An 18,596-nucleotide genomic window follows, 5' to 3' on the forward strand; every position below is an offset into this window, starting at 1 on the left:
GTCCTACAAACCGGAAAGGAGGGAGTACCAAATACTTATGTACATTGCCACTCTAATAGAGTTTTAACTGTCTAAATATTTATAAGACTGGATTAGGTGTAATGTTAAACGACTGTAAATTTAGTTGGTAAACACAACTACATTATGCTTTTTTTTATATTTGCAATGCTTCAGTGACTCTATTATCGGGTTGGATATCACTATACCCGGCAGCACCACTGCCGCCTGCCGGGTGCGGCAAGCCGTACTTCCTACCTAGTTGTGTAGGTGCGAGTGTGGCGGTGGTGTGCTTCTTTTTCTCCGTGTTAATTACAACAAATAAAGCACACCAATCTTTGCAAACATGTTATGAACTATGATTACATGAGTAGAAGCCAACGAGCCAAGTATGCAGTTAAGCAAGGAGGCAGTTTTTAGGGAGTATAATTTTGTTGTGTTACTCTCTTGTGCATATCTATACGAGTATACTATATATATGGTCTCTGGATGACTAGTCCATGGAGTAGCAGATCTGCTTGAAGGCCTGGACGTGTTCGTCATCGAGCGCCATGAAGAGGTCGACACCGCCCTTGGCGTCGCAGGACGGCACAAAGATCATTATTCCTTCGATGGGCAGGTCCGGCGGTAGGAACGCGCAGGGCGGCCCGCAGCCAAAGTCGAGGTCGTGGAAGCGGAACCCGAGCCAGCTGTCAAGGTCAGGGCAAAACATTGTGCCCGGCGTCGCTGCCGTCGACGCCAGCTCCTCGCCGCCGTCTTCAATCACGCCGCGCTCCGCCTCCCCGAAGTCGATAAACGACTGGATGTACTCGTCATCGACGAGCGCGACGGCGTCCCGGATGGCGGAGACCACCACTGGGTAGCTGCTGGACAGGAGGTCCCGAACCTGCATCCTCGGGAACGCCCAGAGCACCATGTTCCCGAAGAAGTCCATGGGCACGGGAGGCTTTGCGCGGCCGCGGCAGTTGACGGCGACCCTCACCTGCGTGAAATCATCCGGCGCCAGATCCCGCGCCGCCGTGATCTTCTTCCACGCGTGCGCAAGGAGGCACTGGAACGTGCTGCAGCGGGTACCCACACGGGCCTTGAGGTCGGCGACGAACTCGTCCGGGAAGTGCACGGCCAGGTTCTTGATCCTGTCCATGGGGAGGACACCATAGGAGTGGCTCGAGCTGCTCGCCCTTGAACTCGATATTCCGGTGATCATGCGCGGGCGTCGGTGGACTTCGGGGGACAACGGTGGCCGAGCGGTCGACGAACGGCGACATGAGGACTGCCGAGTCGGTGCGGACGGCGCTGGCCCACGCGGTGTAGAAGACGCTCATGGACTGACCGTCGGCGACCTGGTGATGGCAGGCGGTGCCGATCACCAGACCGCCGCACGCGTACCTCGTCAGCTGCGCCTGGAAGATGGGCTCATTCGCACGTTCCTGCAACCCAAAAGTATCAAAATCATCAGCGTGTTTTCAACCCTACAGTACTGATTTCCCTCCAAAAAAAAAAGTACTGATATCTGATGTGCTTTATGTTACGTGTAGAAACTCTTATTGGGACGTGTAAAAATACTCTGCATCTCATCACCTTTTCGGCCTTCGGGTAGAGCTCGTTGATGTGCGCGGACACGTCGTGCGCCAGCGCGTCGGCAAGGTCCGCGTCCGCGGTGGCCTCAAGAACAAGCACCCGGCGTCGTTGAGGTGGAAGCACTTCCGTCCGTGGTCGTCGGCAGCGAACCTCCCGGCGAGGTGCGGGAACCTGGCGACGGCGGCGACGAGGCCGGCCTTGAGCGCGTCGTTGGTCGGCGCCGGCGCGTTCCACGCGAAGACGGCCGGGATGTACCCGTCGGTGGAGGCGCGGTCGAAGACGGTGAGAGGGACCTTGTTCCCGCCGCCGCGGGCTACCTCTCCTGAGAAGGCTGGAGCACCGTGCTCTGCGTGATCTCCACCATCACTGCCATTGCTGGAGCACGCAAGGTAACTAATGATCGTGTGTGTTTGTGTTGTATGGCTCGTTGTGTTGTGTTGGGTTAGCGTAGGTTAGTGCGTACATGTATATATAGGCGGTGGGAATTTTTGGCGCCAGCCGGCCAGGCCGAATACCCTCGAAGGTAAGTTAATAGGTTGGCTGGTTAGTCAAAATTTGGGTTGGTAACGTTGACGCCACGAGCACCAACCCCGCCAAGTGGGCGTGAGTGCGTGCGTGCGTGGGGCAACTCGATTTTCTGGCTAACGGCGCAAAGATGATTCGTTAGCGCGTGTCCTCTCCTGGCATGCCAAGAGAGTGGTGTTCGTACGTACGTACGAACATTCCCTGTTGAATTCTCGGCCTTCCGACAACAGTCTCCTCGCCGCGTCTTCTTTAACCTTGGCCAGCAAGTTCTGCCTCCAAAATAAATACTCGGTTTTCTAGACGAACCTCCAGCGTATCAGTCTACGGCAGGTTTCATTATTTAGTTGTGGATGAGCTACCTTGAAGTTGCGCGTAGATGTTCAGCCATAACCACTAGACCCCACTGAAAGACTAGTATGTACTAAGAGCAAGTCTAGTAGAGCCCTCAAACCCTTAAACCCCTAAAAATAACTGTTTTTTTACAGTTTTTTTTTGAAAAAAAGCCGTAGACTAAAACCTCTAAACCATCAAATCCGTAAAAAAAAATAAAGGTCCAACCCTCAAACTGTTTCCCAACCTGTAGAAGTGAGGGTTGGGAGAAAAAACTCCCCCCAACCCGCACTCCTCTTTCCTCTCGCGCGGGAGGGAAATTTCATCCCCGGCTCCTCCCGCCGCCTCCTTCTGCCGCCTCGCCCCGCGCCGGCCATGGAGGCCTCCGCCGCCGCCGCGCCCCCGCCCGCCCCGCCCGACTCGGGCCCCGCCCCCGCCCCCGCACCCGCACCCGACCGTGGCCGACGTGGTGGCGGCGACCTACGTCGGGGCCAAGCGGCGGCGGGCGGGCCTCGCACCGCCTCCTCCCGCCTCCCCGGCTCCCACCCCGGCCCCCGTCCCCGCCCCGGCGCCCGCCCCCAAGAAGAGCCGACCGAAGGCGGGCTCCCGTGGGCCGTGAGGGGCTTCCTCCAAGGTCGCCGGCTCGTCCCCGGCCGTGAAGAAGCCGCGGAAGAAGTCCGCGGCCCCGCCCGCCGCCGTCGCCGAACCTCCTCCCGCCGCGCACGAGGTGTTCGAGGAAATGGCAACCCCATCCTCGTTCATGGACCTCCTCCAAAACGCGGAGGTGGACCTCAGGGCTCCGCCTCTAGAACCCTTTAGGGTTGGTGACGACTTGGAGGAAGATGAGGAGGATGAAGGGGATGACGAGGAGGAGGTGGCCGAGATAGGGGAGGAGGCATTCACCGCCGCTTCCCGCCCACACGCGCGGTCGACAAACTACACCGAGGCGGAAGATATCCTCTTGGTTCGTGCTTGGGCAGCTGTGGGGATGGATGCAAGCACCGACACCGATCAAACCGGTAAACGGTATTGGCAAAGGATAGAGGACAACTATTGTAGGATCAAGCCGAAGAATAGTGGGTTCATCTCTCGCACTTACCGGTCGCTTCAAGGCCGGTGGGAGTTGATGAAGCCCGCTTGTGCTCGTTGGAGTGCGGCCATGGACCAAGTGAGGGATGCACCACCTAGTGGAACCGTGGAGAGTGACTATGTGAGTACATATCTCTTCACTATTTTGATTATGTGTGTGTACTATGCTATTGGTGGGTTCTTATGTGATTATGTGTGGTTGATAGGAGACAATTGCCGGCATGAGGTACAAGGAGATGGCCGCTTCCAAGGGCAAGCCATTCCCATTTAAGCATGTTTGGGCAATTCTTCAAACCTTTGACAAGTGGAAGTTGAGGGATCAAGAGACCGCACCCAAGAAGTCGGCAATGCTTAGGATGGATGATAGTGAAGATGAGGAGGAGAGGAACTTGGGCAAGCCCGAGGGAACCAAGAAGGGCAAGCTAAGGGTGAAGATGGAAGGAGAGGCGAAGCCTAAGGGAGAAGATGGAGCACATGATGAAGGCAAGAGAGGAATTGACAACAAAGACATTGGAGACGAAGCTTCTTATCACCGAGAAGAAGAAAGAGGTCAAGCTTGCACAAGTTGAAGCAAAGCGTGAAGAAGCAAAGCGCAAGGCCGACTTGGAGGAGAGGATGATCAAGCTCAAAGAGGCAAAGGTATGGAAAGAACTCATGGTGGAAGAGAAGGAGCACATGATGATGTCCAAGAAGGACATGGATGAAGACCAATTGCAATGGTGGAAGGACTACAAGGAGGACATCGCGGAGAGGAAGGGGATGTTCCGTGGTGCGCCCTCTACTTTTCGAGGTGACACTCCGATGAGTAGTTGTGGCGATGGCGGTGTGGACGACTCCACCGGCGCCTATGGAGATGCTTGATGGAGCCCGCATGTGGTCTAGGAGATGGCGCCGAGGTGCAACTTTTTGGTGATGGTGCCGATGAGAGGGGGAAGATGATGATTTTGTGATGTAAACTATTAAACCATGCATCAATGGTTGTCATTTGGTAGTTTGTTTAGAGGTTGATTGTGTTCTTGTAGTCATAAATTGTGAGATGTCAAATGATAGATTTAAAGGTTGGGGTTGAGGCAAAGACTAGAACCCTCAAACCCAACCTTTAAAGCATTTTAAGGGTTGGGTTTGAAGGTTTTAGTCTTTGCCCCTGTTTTTAAACTCTTAAAAGTGCCAAAAACTGGCACTTCTCAACCCTTAAAACTGTTTTAAGGGTTTCAGGGTTTGAGAGTTTTACTAGACATGCTCTAAGGCTGGTCATAGTGGGGAGTATCATATCTCTACTATTATAAGGGGATTGAACGTCGTGATGGTTCGGCCTCTTTCGATGGTTCAACCTCCTTCGATACCCCCGCCAACCCTCATCCCCACGTACGATCCCTTCCTCGCTAGAAAAAAACAGCCGCAAATCACCCGGCCCCGCTCACAAAGCAGTGGGAAAAAAAGAAATAACCGCAACCCACGAACACACGTCGCTAATCCGGTACCCCATCCCCATCCCCCTCGCTCCCGATCCCATCTCTCCCCTGAGAAAACTCACCGCCGCCTGTGCTCGCCAGTCGCCACCTACCCCACACACCTCTACCCGCAGCCGCTACCCTCCTCTTCCGCCGCATTGTCGCGTGGCCGCGGAAAACGCCCGTCTCCGTCGCTCGCCCTCGTCTCGGTCGCTTTCGCGCCGCCTTTGCACCCGTCTCCGTCTCGCCGCCCACATCTCGGTCGCCGTCGCGCCACCTCTATATCCGACGCTCGTCTCCGTCTCGGTCATGTAGCTTCCGCGCCGCCTTTGTACCCGTCTCCGTCTCGCCGCCCTCATCTCAGTCGCCATGGCGCCGCCTCTATGTCCGACGCTATCTACCTTGCCTCTTCCCGGTCGCCGCCGTGCCGCCTCTCTACAGCAGCCGAGCGGGAAGGAGCGCGCGCGTGCGGGCGGGGGCTGGAGACTGATCTGCTGTGTATGCCAGCGGGAAGCACGGGAGGTGCGTGCCGTGCGGGCGGGTCCCTATGGAGAATGGCCTCGAGGCGGTGGACTGAACGACAGGAGTGAGCGGCTGGAGAGGCAGGGGACCAGCGAGTTGAAGCGAGCGGAAGGTAGCGGGACGACCATGTAGCTTTGGGATGTTGTTGCAAGAAAGCTGGCAAGCAGCGGCGTCCTACATGGTTTAAGGTTTGATGCTTGCTGCTCATGTAGATGAATATTTAATTATTTATATCACTGAATTTCTGATGACTTTTTATCAGAAGTTAGTTTAATTAATAATTAGGCACTACGTACTGCTTAAACTCTATTTCCTTTCAGCTGACTTAAATTACAAGATGTTGGGTATTTTCTTCCATGAAGCTACTCTTGAATTTGATATAATCTGCAGCCGTAATTTAAGAGCTGAAGAACAACATTGATTTTGCTATCTAACAAGTACGTATTGTTATTTTTCTACATTGATTTCGTTGGATGGTTTTCTTTATCATGCCTGTTAGCTTTTCATGCCATTTTGCATGCTAAATATTAAATGTGACAGCGAAATAATAGTGGGCATTTGTTGTTATTTGTTAATGTTAATACTGGACAGAGCATGGTTCTGTTGTGGAAGAACCCTTATGTACAAAATTAGCTTGTTAGTCTTTTTAATGGGGCACACTTATATCGTTGTTTCTCAATTTCTCATCAAGCTGTTGATTGCATATGGTGATACTGGTGCAAAGGCTGCCCTAAAGGATGAGCATGTATTTGGATCAGTAAAATGTCACGTGTTGTATTTTTTCTCTTTTTTTTATCAAACTAGCCAGTTCCTATCTAACAAAAGAGGAAGAACAGCAATAGACATACACCGTTTTTATTTTACTAAAATGTCTGCCATCGAAGCATGTTAGAACTAAAAATATGTTTTGTTAACAATTTGTGCTTTACCCAAATTTATACTTTTTGTTCATGCCTTGCAGAGCATTTACCTTCTATAACAAATAATGGTCATCGAGTTCTTAGAGCAAAGTATATGCCGTGATTGCTATGCATCAAAATCATTTAGCTAGGGTTAAGGTTTCAGAAAAGAACTTTTTATTGACAATGAACCTGATCAAATGTAAGCACATAATGGAATATCTTTATGCAGAGGAATTATTTTTCCTGCTAGAGGGAATTATGATCTTAGGGCTTAACATAATTGCTTATTGTTTAATTCTACAGATTGAAACGTAAGCTTGTAGATGCTTGAGCATGGGAGGCAGCATGGATTTCTCTATAAGGGTGTCAGACACCACCTTGAGGTGAGCACACACATTTACCAGCATTCTTATCTTCACCGTGGGACCAATTCTGATGCATGCCAATAGTAGAGAAAGGTGGGATCATGAGAGAATGGAGTGGGTAAGCATGTTGTGTGGTCAAGAGTTCGTGACTCCTTGCACTCATGAGAGAAAGGAGTGGGTAAGCATAACGTGTACTTACTAAATAGTTTGTGTCTCCATGGGGGTATATGGACAAAGTGTGTGCATATTCCTTGTAGATTTTCCAATGAATTTTTCCAAGATATTTTGCACAAGGCTACTGAATGTGAACATTCATGATTTAAAGTTTTATCTGGCTACTTTGAGATGCTCGGTGCCCTGTTTTCAGATAGCATAGCAGTTCAGAGGCAGGAAACTAGCCATAGCCATGTACTCAGATAGCATAGTGCTTCGGAGGTAGATAACTCCAAGATAAGGCTAGGTAGTATTTTTCTTTTGGGTGGGAGAAGGCTAGGTAGTGGTAGCTTTAATAGTAGAGATTAGTATCTTAATCCATTGCACAGTGTGTCAGGTTATTTGTTTCTTGATGACATAGAGGATGGATGTATAATTGAGGTATCACAATATTTATGGTGATCACAAATGTCTCTTGTAACACAGTGCATTGTATATGATTATGTCATCTGATCTGTTTTCTCTTGACATGGGTAATTGCACCGCCATCCTGATCTTTCAAAAAAAATATAGATCTATGATTGTGACTTGTGAGAGTAACCACACCATGAACGGAATAAAAGTGGCGTGACTAAAGTCAGTCAGACGGCAGAAACTTTATCCCTACGACAGCGGCAATTAATCTGGTCAACAATTATGATTGTGCTTCAGTTTATGCATTTTAACATTTTTAAATGCTTTTGGGAGCGTTTATATATGTTGGTTATTGATATGAAGAGTAAGAGTGCCGATAATTAGTTATGGTCTGACCATGTATCTAGGTAGCAATTATCTGAATGTAAGACAGTAACCTGAAGATGTGTTCTCGTTTTTTGCCTCGATCATATTTTATGCCTTTTTCCAATAGCAGCCATCTATAGGCTGATGTTTTCTTTTGCTACCATTAGTTTGTATTTCTTTTAATTACGTATCTGGTCAACCTAATAGATCATACATTAAGTGGTGCATCTTCATTCCAATCTGTTATGTAGCATGCTATTTTTCTTTTCACTGAAAAGTTTTACTGGCATCAAAATATTTCATTTGTGATCCTTTTCCTAATCGGACCAAATTATCTCAACAAATTGTACAATCTCCCTTTCCCTGGCTTGATTGTTCATAAAAATATTTGTATGTTCCTAATTAGTATATTATGCTAGCGGTAGTTCATCCTTCCAGTTTAAGAAAAAATAAATTCCTATGGATTTACAAGTTTATTTGATAAACAAAATGTCAACTCTATTTACACGTACGTCTGGGAGATGGACTGTAGTGTTGAGAGTCTGAGCTGACGAGGATACTGGAGTGCAACTGTTTATAGCTAAAAGGTGAAGCCTAGGTGGTGGTGTTGCCGCTCATCATCGCCAAATGTCAATGGTGTGCCAATGTATTTCATCATTAACGTGTAACCATCACCTCACGAACTGTATATATTCATTATATATAAGCGTTGCTAATCGTTGTCAAGCAACATCCACGACGCCAAGAAATTCAGCGAATCAAGTAAAGTGAACCCAGAGAAGACAAGTGGGAGGAAGAATGATGTGCATACGGTGATAGGATAGGAATATCTAGGAAGTGATGATGGTGGAGATTTGGAGTGGAGATGGGTCGAGTGATGGATGGAGGTAAGAGGTATGAAGACGAGATGAAGATGTGTGTTAGTGTGTGGCAGGAGGTAACACACCATGATTTGAGCTGGTGTATGCATGCATTGTGAAATGAAAATACCATTTAATTATAGATTTTATTTTTCCATTTGAATCAGTTAGAGAGTATGTTCTCTTGGACTAAATGGCGGGTGACACACATAGAAGAACAACAATAATATACATACACTGTTGAATTATCTTAACATTGTTCCGGTGTTGGGTCGTAGTCCATAAGAAGCACGTCTAAAATACAAGTAATATTTTGTGTTCGTGGCAACGCGAGGGCATTCAACTAGTACTAGTATCATGCATATCTTTTCCTAATCTCTATTATTAAAGGAGAATCGAACGCCATGATGGTTCGACCTCCTACTATCCCTATCGATACATCCCTTCCGACCTCTGATTTTTTTTCCCGTAGCGATGCCCTCTCCCACTTAAGTTTTGTTTTGGTTCCACCCAGGTACCCACCCACGCACCCCTCCCACGATCCTCCCGACGTTCCCCATGATCTCCCCAACACAGCCTCCTCTTGGAGAGTCACTCCTGGCGCAATCAGCGACATTGCTCCCTGGCACCTCCAAACCATGGCTTCCCCTGCATCTCCTCCAAGCGATGCCGCCACTTCGCTATCGCCACCAATGCCTAGCTGACGACAGCTTTCCTCATCTTCTTCTCGCGCCGCAGCCTCCGCGTTGCGATGTTGCCGCCCCACAGTCTCGACCGGCGCTGCACTGGTCGCGGCATCCCACGCGAATAAGAGGTCGATCGTTCTCTTCTTTGGATCCAGGTAGAGAATCGCGATGGAGGCTGCTATAGAAGTTGGATAATGGTGAGGGGCACATCCGCACATGTCAGTAGAGGAGCAGGCGCGGCGGAGAAGCACATGGTGACAGTGTAGGTGGAGGAGTAAAGGGCCGCTGAAGATGGGATCACGTCCAATACATCGGCGTACCGGCGTGCAGTGGCGCCAGGCTGGAGGTAGCTCACGGAGATGTTCAACCTGACCAACCGCTTCACGTTCTTCCTGCACCATGGCGTGGTCGACCTCGTCTCCCGCCCAGGTATGTTATCCATCTAAGTCTACTAATTTCTCTTCTTAATCTTATTTTCTGCTGATATAAGTAATCATGTCGATTACTGCATGCAATTTATTTTTGCACACAACTAAGCTTTTCAGTAGTACAGAAGGAACACCAGGAATATAAATAGTTTCAGGAATTCCATATGTTGTAAGATGCTTTGAATAGTCATTATACTATAGCTTCACTGAATTGTATATCTGAACTTACATTTGCATAAATCAACTGCAATCTGTTACAAATTTTCTACAGTATCATATTCAGGTTGAGTTCAATTCATATTTGCCATTCGATGAGCTTTAGTCGGCCGTTCTCTTTTCTCCTATATTTTGATCATCTCATAATGAAGAAAATCCCATTTTTAGTTTGCGTCGTCTTAACCAATTAGCCTCTATTCATTGTACTTGAACGCAAAATAAGTTCAAAGTAGGCTATTCATTGCCATCTGCACATATTTTCAGTTGTAATGTTTTTTGTATTTGTGCAGTGCTGGATGCTTACATACAATATGTACACTTATGTAGAAGAGAAGGGACCCATCACTCTAGGCTGGGTACAGCCTAATATTCTTATGCCACATTATCCGGTCTGGAACATGTCTTACAAGATTAAACTTCGAATTTTGCTTCAGTTTCAAATTTTGCTATATGTCCAAATTCCAAGCAGAATTTTATAGGAATTATGATAAAAACCTCTATGATATCGCTTCGGCACTAAATAACTTTTTGGCTCGGCTAAATAACATTTTCTCCTAACTCCCGCCTTTATTTGTGCAGCTGAATTCATGTGGACAAGTGACAAAACATTGATTTTTGTGGAGAGAGTCAAAGTAATTATGTTGTGAACAAGGCCTTTCTTACAGTTAACTATAAATTCTGAACATGTTGATCCTCCATTTGTGAAGAAGCCGTGGCAAAACTAGAAGTCAAAGGTTGTCCATGGATGCAAGTAACTGAACCCAACTTGGCTTTGCTTTTTACACCTCTCTATTCAGGGATAGTTCGCGTACACATCTTGATTCTTAGTTCTTGTGTTTGTGATTGGCAGTCGATTGTTATGTGTGTGAGTCCTAGCAGATGACATTGGATTTGGCTCTAGCTAATGTCTTATTTTAGAAGTCTCTTAGGGAGGAAAGGAGGGAGGGAGAATTTTCTTAATTTGGAAGTATAAATATTTGTTCGACACAATCGTAAGACTATAAAGATATTTTCATAATGTCTCAATGTCAAAGGTTTTCCATTGTTAGTGAATGGAATGGATACTGAAATATCATGTTTCAATTATTTTTTGTTGGTCAGCTTGAGTAATATTTTTGTATGTTCCCATTGTTATTTCATATATGCTAGCTTGCTATCCTGTATAACATATTTCATATAGGGGGTCAACCTTAAAAAAGTTATAATGTTAGAGAACCATGTTAATTGAGTTGGCTTGGTATTTTCTCTGTTTCGCTCTCTCTGATCTTGCTAGGGATCAACTCAGCACACGCACGAAACGCACGCTGGACAAAAAACCGGGAGAGAGCCCCCAACTGTATCGTTGTAAATAAATGTGTTAGCATCTAAGAGTTCAGTGTCATTCAGTTTTGTTATGCAAAAACTGCATATATCCAGTTTGTTCTGTTTGTTTTTATAGAGAGGTATTTCTCTCCAGAAACTTTGTGTTATCCATGTGAATTCCACTAGATATATCCGTCTTGCTCATAGTAGGACTTGTAGTATAGCCAGATCTATTCACGCGGTTAAGTATATATATACTAAAGTAACTACTGATTCTTAGTTTTGTTTATTGCAGTCTTTGTGCATGCAAAAAATTAGAACAATGACTATGTTGCATGCTGGCATCCCTATGTTCTATATATGTGCTTTACCATAAGAAATAAAATGAGTAACAGGGGATGATCATGAGGAGAATGTACATTCTGTAGCTAGCCGAGGAACTAGCACAAATGGATAACAATACATCATTTGGATGAATTCTGAACTATTTAAAGATGAGGAGATTGAGTAATCACATGCCTTTTGTTACTCTATTGTTCATATTTAGAACTAGAGAGAGGGAAAGACAGAGTTGCTAGCTCATACTACTTGAGACTAAAGGTCATTAGGACTTAAATTTTCTGTATAGTACCACATATGATGTCATGTAGTTTCAGTATATACATATACTTGAGATGTTTCTGGCTAAAGCTGGAGCTATGAATCTAAGCTTAGCCCTTTTTACTGCTTTATTCCTTATTCTTTTTAGGGAACACTAATATAACGTGATCATGAATTCATAAGCTTCCCACACAGTGGAGTATCCCTGGTCTTATAACTTTCTGAGCTCCATAAAGAGAAATGGCAAAGTAATAGTGTTAATAAGGCAAATTCAAAGCCAGATTCATAGGGTGATTTGTGCTTTTTATTTCTAAGCTGTGTTTTATCTCTATCTCTACTCTCTACCACCTAAAAGAACCGTAAGGTTCCGTTTTCCCTCATACGCCCTTCGTTTCGTCCGCCTTCGTCCATCGTCGATTAAGTTTTTTTTTTTCACGCGCAATCGTCCCTGCCGAAAACGTCGGGATGCAATCCCATCTAGCACCGATCCACTCCGTCCTGACAGGCTCGGCGCTGCCTCCTCCCCTCCCAAGCACAGCCGCCGCTACACACCCCATCAGAGTACACCTCCCATACCCCCTCTCTCTCTTGGAGCCGCCGCCGCTCCCCATCCACCCGGCGTGCATCGGATCGACCTTGTTCCCTCTCCTTGCAACGTGGGATATGGAAGGGGTCGCCTGTCGGGCACCAATCTGATGGGGGCGTGGTCATCTACCTCCTCCTCTCTCCCCACGTTGGTCCAGCCTGTCTTCTCTACCAGATCTGGCGGCCGCGTCGGCGAAACTGCTGGCAGTGAGACGGTTCGCGGGTGTGCGATAGAAAACATCGGCCGGTCGTCTTCGAGTCCGCCTACCACGGCGATCCCGCAGTACAGCCTCCCCGCCTCCAAGATGTGGCCTGGACAAGGCCGTCTTCTCCTTTCCTCCGTGGCGTCCAATGAAGAGCTACACCAACGTGGCACCACATGTGTGTTGTACCTTCGCCCCGCGGCCCTTCTGTGCTGGGATGAGGCAGCGTTTGTCTGTAGCACTCCATGTCCCACATCAACATTCCTTTCTTACTTAGTGTTGTACAAGTGATGCAATCAGGATTTGCTGGTTTTTGAACATATCCCTGATGGAGTGAAAGGGACGGAAGAATTGGAAATACAATGAGGTAATATTTCTGTACAGGATAATTGCTTGAGTTTTTTCCTCTTCTCTAATCAAGTCGATTGCTGTGTTACAAGGTACGTAGATGGTTACAGGTGCAGCTACATCTGAAAATTTCATTCTTAAACGTCAAATAAAGCAACCAAATATTTAATTTGTTCCCTAATGATCATATTTGGTGTTATTTCTTTAGGATGGTGCATGGAGAACATGCTCTGTTGCCATCTTCATCCGCGAATTGGCTCCCAAATCTAAAAGGTGTGGTTGCCGAAACATGAGTCTAACAAGGCGCGGCTGCTGAACCAGGAGAACCGCAGTGAGTTTTTGATTTCTTATTTGTTCGTCAGTGAATCTATCTAGCATAGGATTACACCATACATCATTCTTCCCATCATTTATGTTCTGTAAATGAGATATGCAATTTTTTCTTGGTATCTTGGATAATGACAGTCTGGTTCTTGAAGTGCGAAAATTAAACTGATATAAGTTATTTTCTTTTTCAGGACCTGGTCACAATGAATGAGTTTGAGACAAACCTTGTGTCATGTGTTATCGCACTCAGATATCGGAGCCTTGGAGAATGTAAAAGAAATGTTAAACGGGTAGATGTGGCCCCTCTAAACTTACCTGAATTGTTCAGCAAAGGTCCGCAATTAATGGTACCCATCTACATTCAGTAGGGCGAGTTGGTCTTGCTATATTGCATTCAGGCATAGTGTTGATATTTCATCAAAAATAAGTTCAAGCATGATATTTAAGATCAATTCTGGAAGAATGACCTGACACACCTGAACATAAGAAAAACATAAGGTGACTAAAAAATACATTGAACCAAATGTGCCTGACTGAATTTTATTTGGAATCGTACGTGTTATTATTCTTTGGATGTGGCTGGCCATTGCTAGCATGCATACATGTAGCCACATCTATGTGATATGGTCAGTATATATCTATCATGAGAATAGTATCTCATGCAATCAAGTCACAATTGTTTAAATTTCAAAAAGCCAAACTGAAGAACAAGCTGAATACTGCTCCTTCCTCGCACGCGTCGCTCCCAGGGGGGCGGCACGGGCGATAACCTAGCCGCCGCCGCCCCCACTCCCCGCTCCTTCCTCGCTCCCCTGCCGCCGCCGGGGGATGCCGACGGGCAAATCTCGCTCGGCGGACGGCGGCGGCGGGGCCTCCTCGTCGTGTGGCGTGCGGCTTCGGCCCTGGACGGAGCTCCACTCCTGATTGCGGCTGGACGGTGGCGGGTCCTCTCGCCGGCGCAGGTAAGCCGGGGCGGCGGCCCCGGGCAAGGTGGCGGCGCTGCTCCTTCCGACTCTCTACTGAGGGTGTTCGGGGCGGTGCTATCGCCGCGGATCTGACGACCGACGTCCGGATCTGCCGGTGGTGGCACTCTGGCGTGCTGCTGTGCCGGCGCTGCGGCTTGCAGCGGCTGCTGGGCGTGCTGAGTGCTGGAGTCCCCTCCCTCGGCTGGGGGAGCTGCGGTGGCAGCGGAAAGCTGCAGTTTTTGGACGGCGGCACGCCGGTGCCGCGATGGTGTTTATGCTACGGTGGCTGTGGAGATTGGTCTCCGTCCCTGTACTGGTGTGCTCATCTTCTGCTTGTTCTGTAGCAGAGGGCTGGGCTTGAGGTAGTTGTGGCTGTGACCGGAGGCCGGAGGCGTGATGGCACGGCGTGGTGCTCTGTTGCATCATGCAGGTGGGTCTGGTGGTTGGCTGCAACGCTCCTTGCACAATTGTTGTTCTCCGGGCGAAAGTCTTGCACCTTCTCCGGTCGGTGCCGATGATGGCGGCGTTCTTGAGCGTCACGTACCTTCTTGAAGACCTCATCGTGGAGATACATCCATTTATTCTCACAATTGTTATGTGATTCTGGGTGAAAACCCAAGCTCTATCGGAGCGGGCGGTGGCGACATTTATGCTGTTACCTTCTTGAAGGCACCGCTTTGGAATCCTTGACCTTTGTGGGGTGGTGGGTTCATGACAATTGTGCAGGTTTTGGGTCGTGGACTGGGCGGTGGAAGCCGGGGCGGCGGCTCCGGACGGTGGAAGTACGCCGAGGCGGCGGCCTCGGATGGCGATGCAACGGCGGTTCTATGGGGTAGGTTCGTGGCTCTGCATGGCTTGGGCGGCGACTTGGTTCTACAAGGGTAGCGAGGTCGTCAGCCTGGTTGGACGCGGCCCGAGGGGTTGGTCTGGCAGGAAGTCGGGGCGGCGGCTCCGGATGTTTGGCACAGCGTTCGTGGTCTGCGGTCGGTCGTCTCGTGTAGCAAGGGCTACAGGGCCCTCGAACCGTGCGGCGCTATGGCTCGTGAGCGGGCGGGGGATGTCGGAGCGGCGGCTCCGGAGCTGGGGGTGTGTGTTTGTTGCGATTGTGGCCTTGTGTCGTGTGGTCGACAAGGCTTCCTTGCTTGTGCGGTTTTTCAGCTCGGTTTTCCTTATAAACCGGCCACTTTGTGAGGTTTTCGATCCGGTTTCCCTTATAAACTGGATCAATTCTCTTCTTCTATAATGAAATGCCAGAGCTCCTGGCCCTCTGACGAGGTTCTGTCAAAAAAAAGTCACAATTGTTTATCCTCTTCGATTATCTTGCACTGCAGAATTGTTGTACGGAACAATTTATAGGTGGTATTCGTTATTTCTCGGTATGTATATGAACAATGATCGCACATATTCCTGTAAGCTATATTCTCTTCACATTTATGCATATTCTTGCTGAGACAGAAAAGAAAAGTAGTTGTAGTAAGTAGATATATTTCTTCCCATTTGTTTATTCTTGCTGGGAGCGAAAAACACATTTGCGACAATAAGCAGTTATGTATAAACTTCTGTCTTGCATACTGGAAATGGAAACTAATTATCATTTTTTGCTTTCTGACTTGCAATGCAGAATGTGAGAGCTTATACCCCCATAAAACAAGTGTTACAAAGTCTTTCAATGGTGGTCTTGTATACCCTCATAATTATTGTTGTTGTAGTCGTCATGTATAAATAGCAAGATTCTTTTTCAGTTTTTTCTTGGCGTCGATGAGCTCAGGAGCTCGGAGGAGGCCACCATGGAGCTGATGCCACCTCGGCAAACAAAACCTGTGCAGAACAAGAACGACGAGGCGAGCCAATACTACAGAGGAGCTGGACCATAGGGAGGTTTTAATTTTAAATAGCAATCTTGGTTGCTAGCATATGTAAGGTTTGAAGTATCTATCCACCTTTTAAAATATAAGTGTCTAAATACTAAATAATGATTATAGTGATTTATGACAATCAGGTACCGTTTGGTTTAGCATACAAGTGTCTAAATACTAAATATAAGTATCTATCCACACTTCGGTTTAGCAATTAGGTACCGTTTTCTTCATCTTACTAGCTCCAGTTTGTTGCAAAGGAACTATTGACTATAGTGATTTATGACGGTGCTTCCTGGTGATTTATGATTCCTACAAGTATATAGGAATATTTCAGCTCCATCATAGGAAAAATAATCTGAAATAGAGTTTCGGTGAACTTGACTATCATGACGTGAACTTGCTTCCTTTAGTTTGAACTTGGCTATCATGGTGTTTACAATCCATTATTCATGCTTGCTTTGACACTTGTGTGTTAAATCAATGCTTATGCATCTTATTAATGTTGCTCAAAATATCATGTTTGTAAGATTGGGTATATGTTCTGGTGACCTCATAACACCATTTCATAATACTCTTGTTGTGATGAAATTGTTGCTCCTGTAGCAACGCACGGGCAATTACCTAGTTTACATTAAACAATTCCCAGTCCCTTCACCCCAGCCGAGGCACCGGTTGATGAGAAGCCCGAAACAAATTCGATTGCGTGCGTCACATGTCCTCCTTGATTTAACGTGTGCCCTTCACATGTAAGCATTTCTTGTAGGAAATGACGAGATCTCGGCAACTATTCTATGAACTTGGAAGAAATACACACACAGCAAAGAAGCCAGTGTGAGCGCACAGATAAGGAGCGGATAGAGAAGTAGCCAAGCATGAGAAACATCATCAACATACTTTATCTTCTTGTATTTCTGATGGCACTTAGGTGTGAAGAAATGTACATGGAGATTGCTAGGAAGGGAGTTAAGTGGGAGTAAGATATAGGACTTTGTGAACAAATTTAAATTTTGAAGGGAAAGACCTTTCGGTTCAATACATGGTCATAAAACTTCACTCTAGGTTGGATATAAAAAATCAGTAACCCATATGCACTAAGATTATTTTTTACATGCCTCTTTGTGGTTCAAATTATGTTTACTGGGCAAGCATATATCAACCGAATTATGTTCACTTTTTATATATCATTATCAGATTTTAGTACGACTTTATCCTGTTTTTCCATCTTCCCAACTCGGTATTCTTTTGCTTCACTCCCTTTGACGAGTTATCACAATGAATTTAGTTTTGGAAATTACATGAAGCATTAGTTTGAATGATCTGATTAATCAAAAATTTGAATTTTCAGAGAAACGCATACCTAAATATGAGCATTGCCAATCCGTACAAAAAGCAAATGACATGCATCGTAAACACTAACATACCATGTCATATTGGAGCTTTATGGAAGGAAGTAGATGACGACACTGAAGCCAGAGAAAAGGAAGAAGGAGGAGTAACGTTTGTCTTGTCGGTAGGGTATGGTGTCCCGTGGAACGCACGGGAAATCAGCTAGTCTCTCCCTAATTTTATATTTTATATATATATATATATATATAATAATAATAATAATAATAAAGCACGGATTGACTTTGTCGGGTTCACCGTCACAATACGCTTCTTCCGTGATTTTACGCTTTCAGTTTGAATTTAAAACATATTCGAGGTGGTACTAAATTTACATTAGGCCGTCATCCCTCGCTCCCTGCCTGGCCCACGTGTCCACCAAACCAATCCGAGCAGGACTCTAAGCCACACAACGTGGTTAAGCAGCACCGAGCCCTGACGCCCCACGCCCCGACCCGTTTTTCGCCCAAGAGAATTGACGGCCGTCGCCGCACCCGACCAATACGACGAGGCCAGCGCGCCACCTCCCGGCTCCTCCCATCCCCGATCCGGAGCATCAGCCTCTTCTCCTCCCTCCACCATGATCTGGCAGCAGCGCCAGGAGCTAGGCCACCGGCGACGATGCAAATTTGTCTGGCTGCTGTTTTGCTAATAGAGGAGAGATGGTTGGGCACTGCTGCATGTGGCGGGCTTCAAGATCGGATCCACCAGCAAACCCCATATCTGCATCGACACAAGTTTTGCCGGAGCACACTAGCCGAATGACGATGTAACGGGTGGCTGGGCGACTCATCAGCAACTCCGGCGCCTCTCCCGCTCCATAGCCACGCGCCTGCAGCGTCGTCTACCCATGGACCCACCCGAGCGGCGAGGAGCAGCGAAGGACACGCGCATGGAGTAGCTCCCGCGTTGATTTCCTTCGCGTACAAGTACGCGGATCTCTGGATGGACAGAAGCTATACGCGTACACAAATCTCCGATGCGGGCGAGCGTACTTCAGCCGACTTGGATATAGACGATACACGGCGAGCAACGACTGGGCACACGACCCTCAGCCATGCCACATGCATGCGTGGCCTCCAAAGACACGTGAACACCCACAGAATCACTGCGTTTGCATGCAGCCGGCGTACATCGTG

General features: G+C 47.3%; 1 protein-coding gene, 2 long non-coding RNA genes and 1 pseudogene across 5 annotated transcripts; 3 read left to right on the forward strand and 1 right to left on the reverse strand.

Moving 5' to 3' along the window:
- Positions 1–265: 265 nt before the first annotated feature.
- LOC109764282 (tryptamine hydroxycinnamoyltransferase 2-like) lies at positions 266–2,151 on the reverse strand (annotated as a pseudogene).
- A 1,021-nt stretch (positions 2,152–3,172) lies between these two features.
- LOC141027686 (uncharacterized) lies at positions 3,173–4,383 on the forward strand. The gene is made up of 3 exons (XM_073504839.1): positions 3,173–3,643; positions 3,729–3,950; positions 4,045–4,383. The coding sequence occupies exons 1-3, from the start codon at positions 3,173–3,175 to the stop codon at positions 4,381–4,383; spliced, it is 1,032 nt and encodes a 343-aa protein (XP_073360940.1).
- Positions 4,384–4,965: 582 nt separating this feature from the next.
- On the forward strand, positions 4,966–7,463 carry LOC109764283 (uncharacterized). The gene is made up of 2 exons (XR_005768231.3): positions 4,966–5,683; positions 6,701–7,463. It is a non-coding gene; the product is annotated as an uncharacterized lncRNA (long non-coding RNA).
- Positions 7,464–11,873: 4,410 nt separating this feature from the next.
- LOC109742671 (uncharacterized) lies at positions 11,874–17,039 on the forward strand. 3 transcript variants are annotated; one of them, XR_012202950.1, is made up of 3 exons: positions 11,913–13,254; positions 13,442–13,583; positions 15,837–17,039. It is a non-coding gene; the product is annotated as an uncharacterized lncRNA (long non-coding RNA). The 3 variants fall into 3 exon arrangements; XR_002227910.4 differs by lacking the exon at positions 15,837–17,039 and having other exon boundaries at positions 11,951–12,942; positions 13,132–13,254; positions 13,442–15,695; XR_005768232.3 differs by lacking the exon at positions 15,837–17,039 and having other exon boundaries at positions 11,874–13,254; positions 13,442–15,695.
- The last annotated feature ends 1,557 nt before the right edge of the window (positions 17,040–18,596 follow it).

This window comes from Aegilops tauschii, chromosome 1 (assembly GCF_002575655.3).
Source record: "Aegilops tauschii subsp. strangulata cultivar AL8/78 chromosome 1, Aet v6.0, whole genome shotgun sequence".
Lineage (NCBI taxonomy): Eukaryota > Viridiplantae > Streptophyta > Magnoliopsida > Poales > Poaceae > Aegilops > Aegilops tauschii.

Coding starts and splice junctions, on each gene's coding strand:
- LOC141027686 (XM_073504839.1), top strand. CDS start 3,173: ATGGCAACCCCATCCTCGTTCATGGACCTCCTCCAAAACGCGGAGGTG. Junction 3,644..3,728: donor GAACCGTGGAGAGTGACTAT/GTGAGTACATAT, acceptor TGTGGTTGATAG/GAGACAATTGCCGGCATGAG. Junction 3,951..4,044: donor CCAAGAAGGGCAAGCTAAGG/GTGAAGATGGAA, acceptor TTGGAGACGAAG/CTTCTTATCACCGAGAAGAA.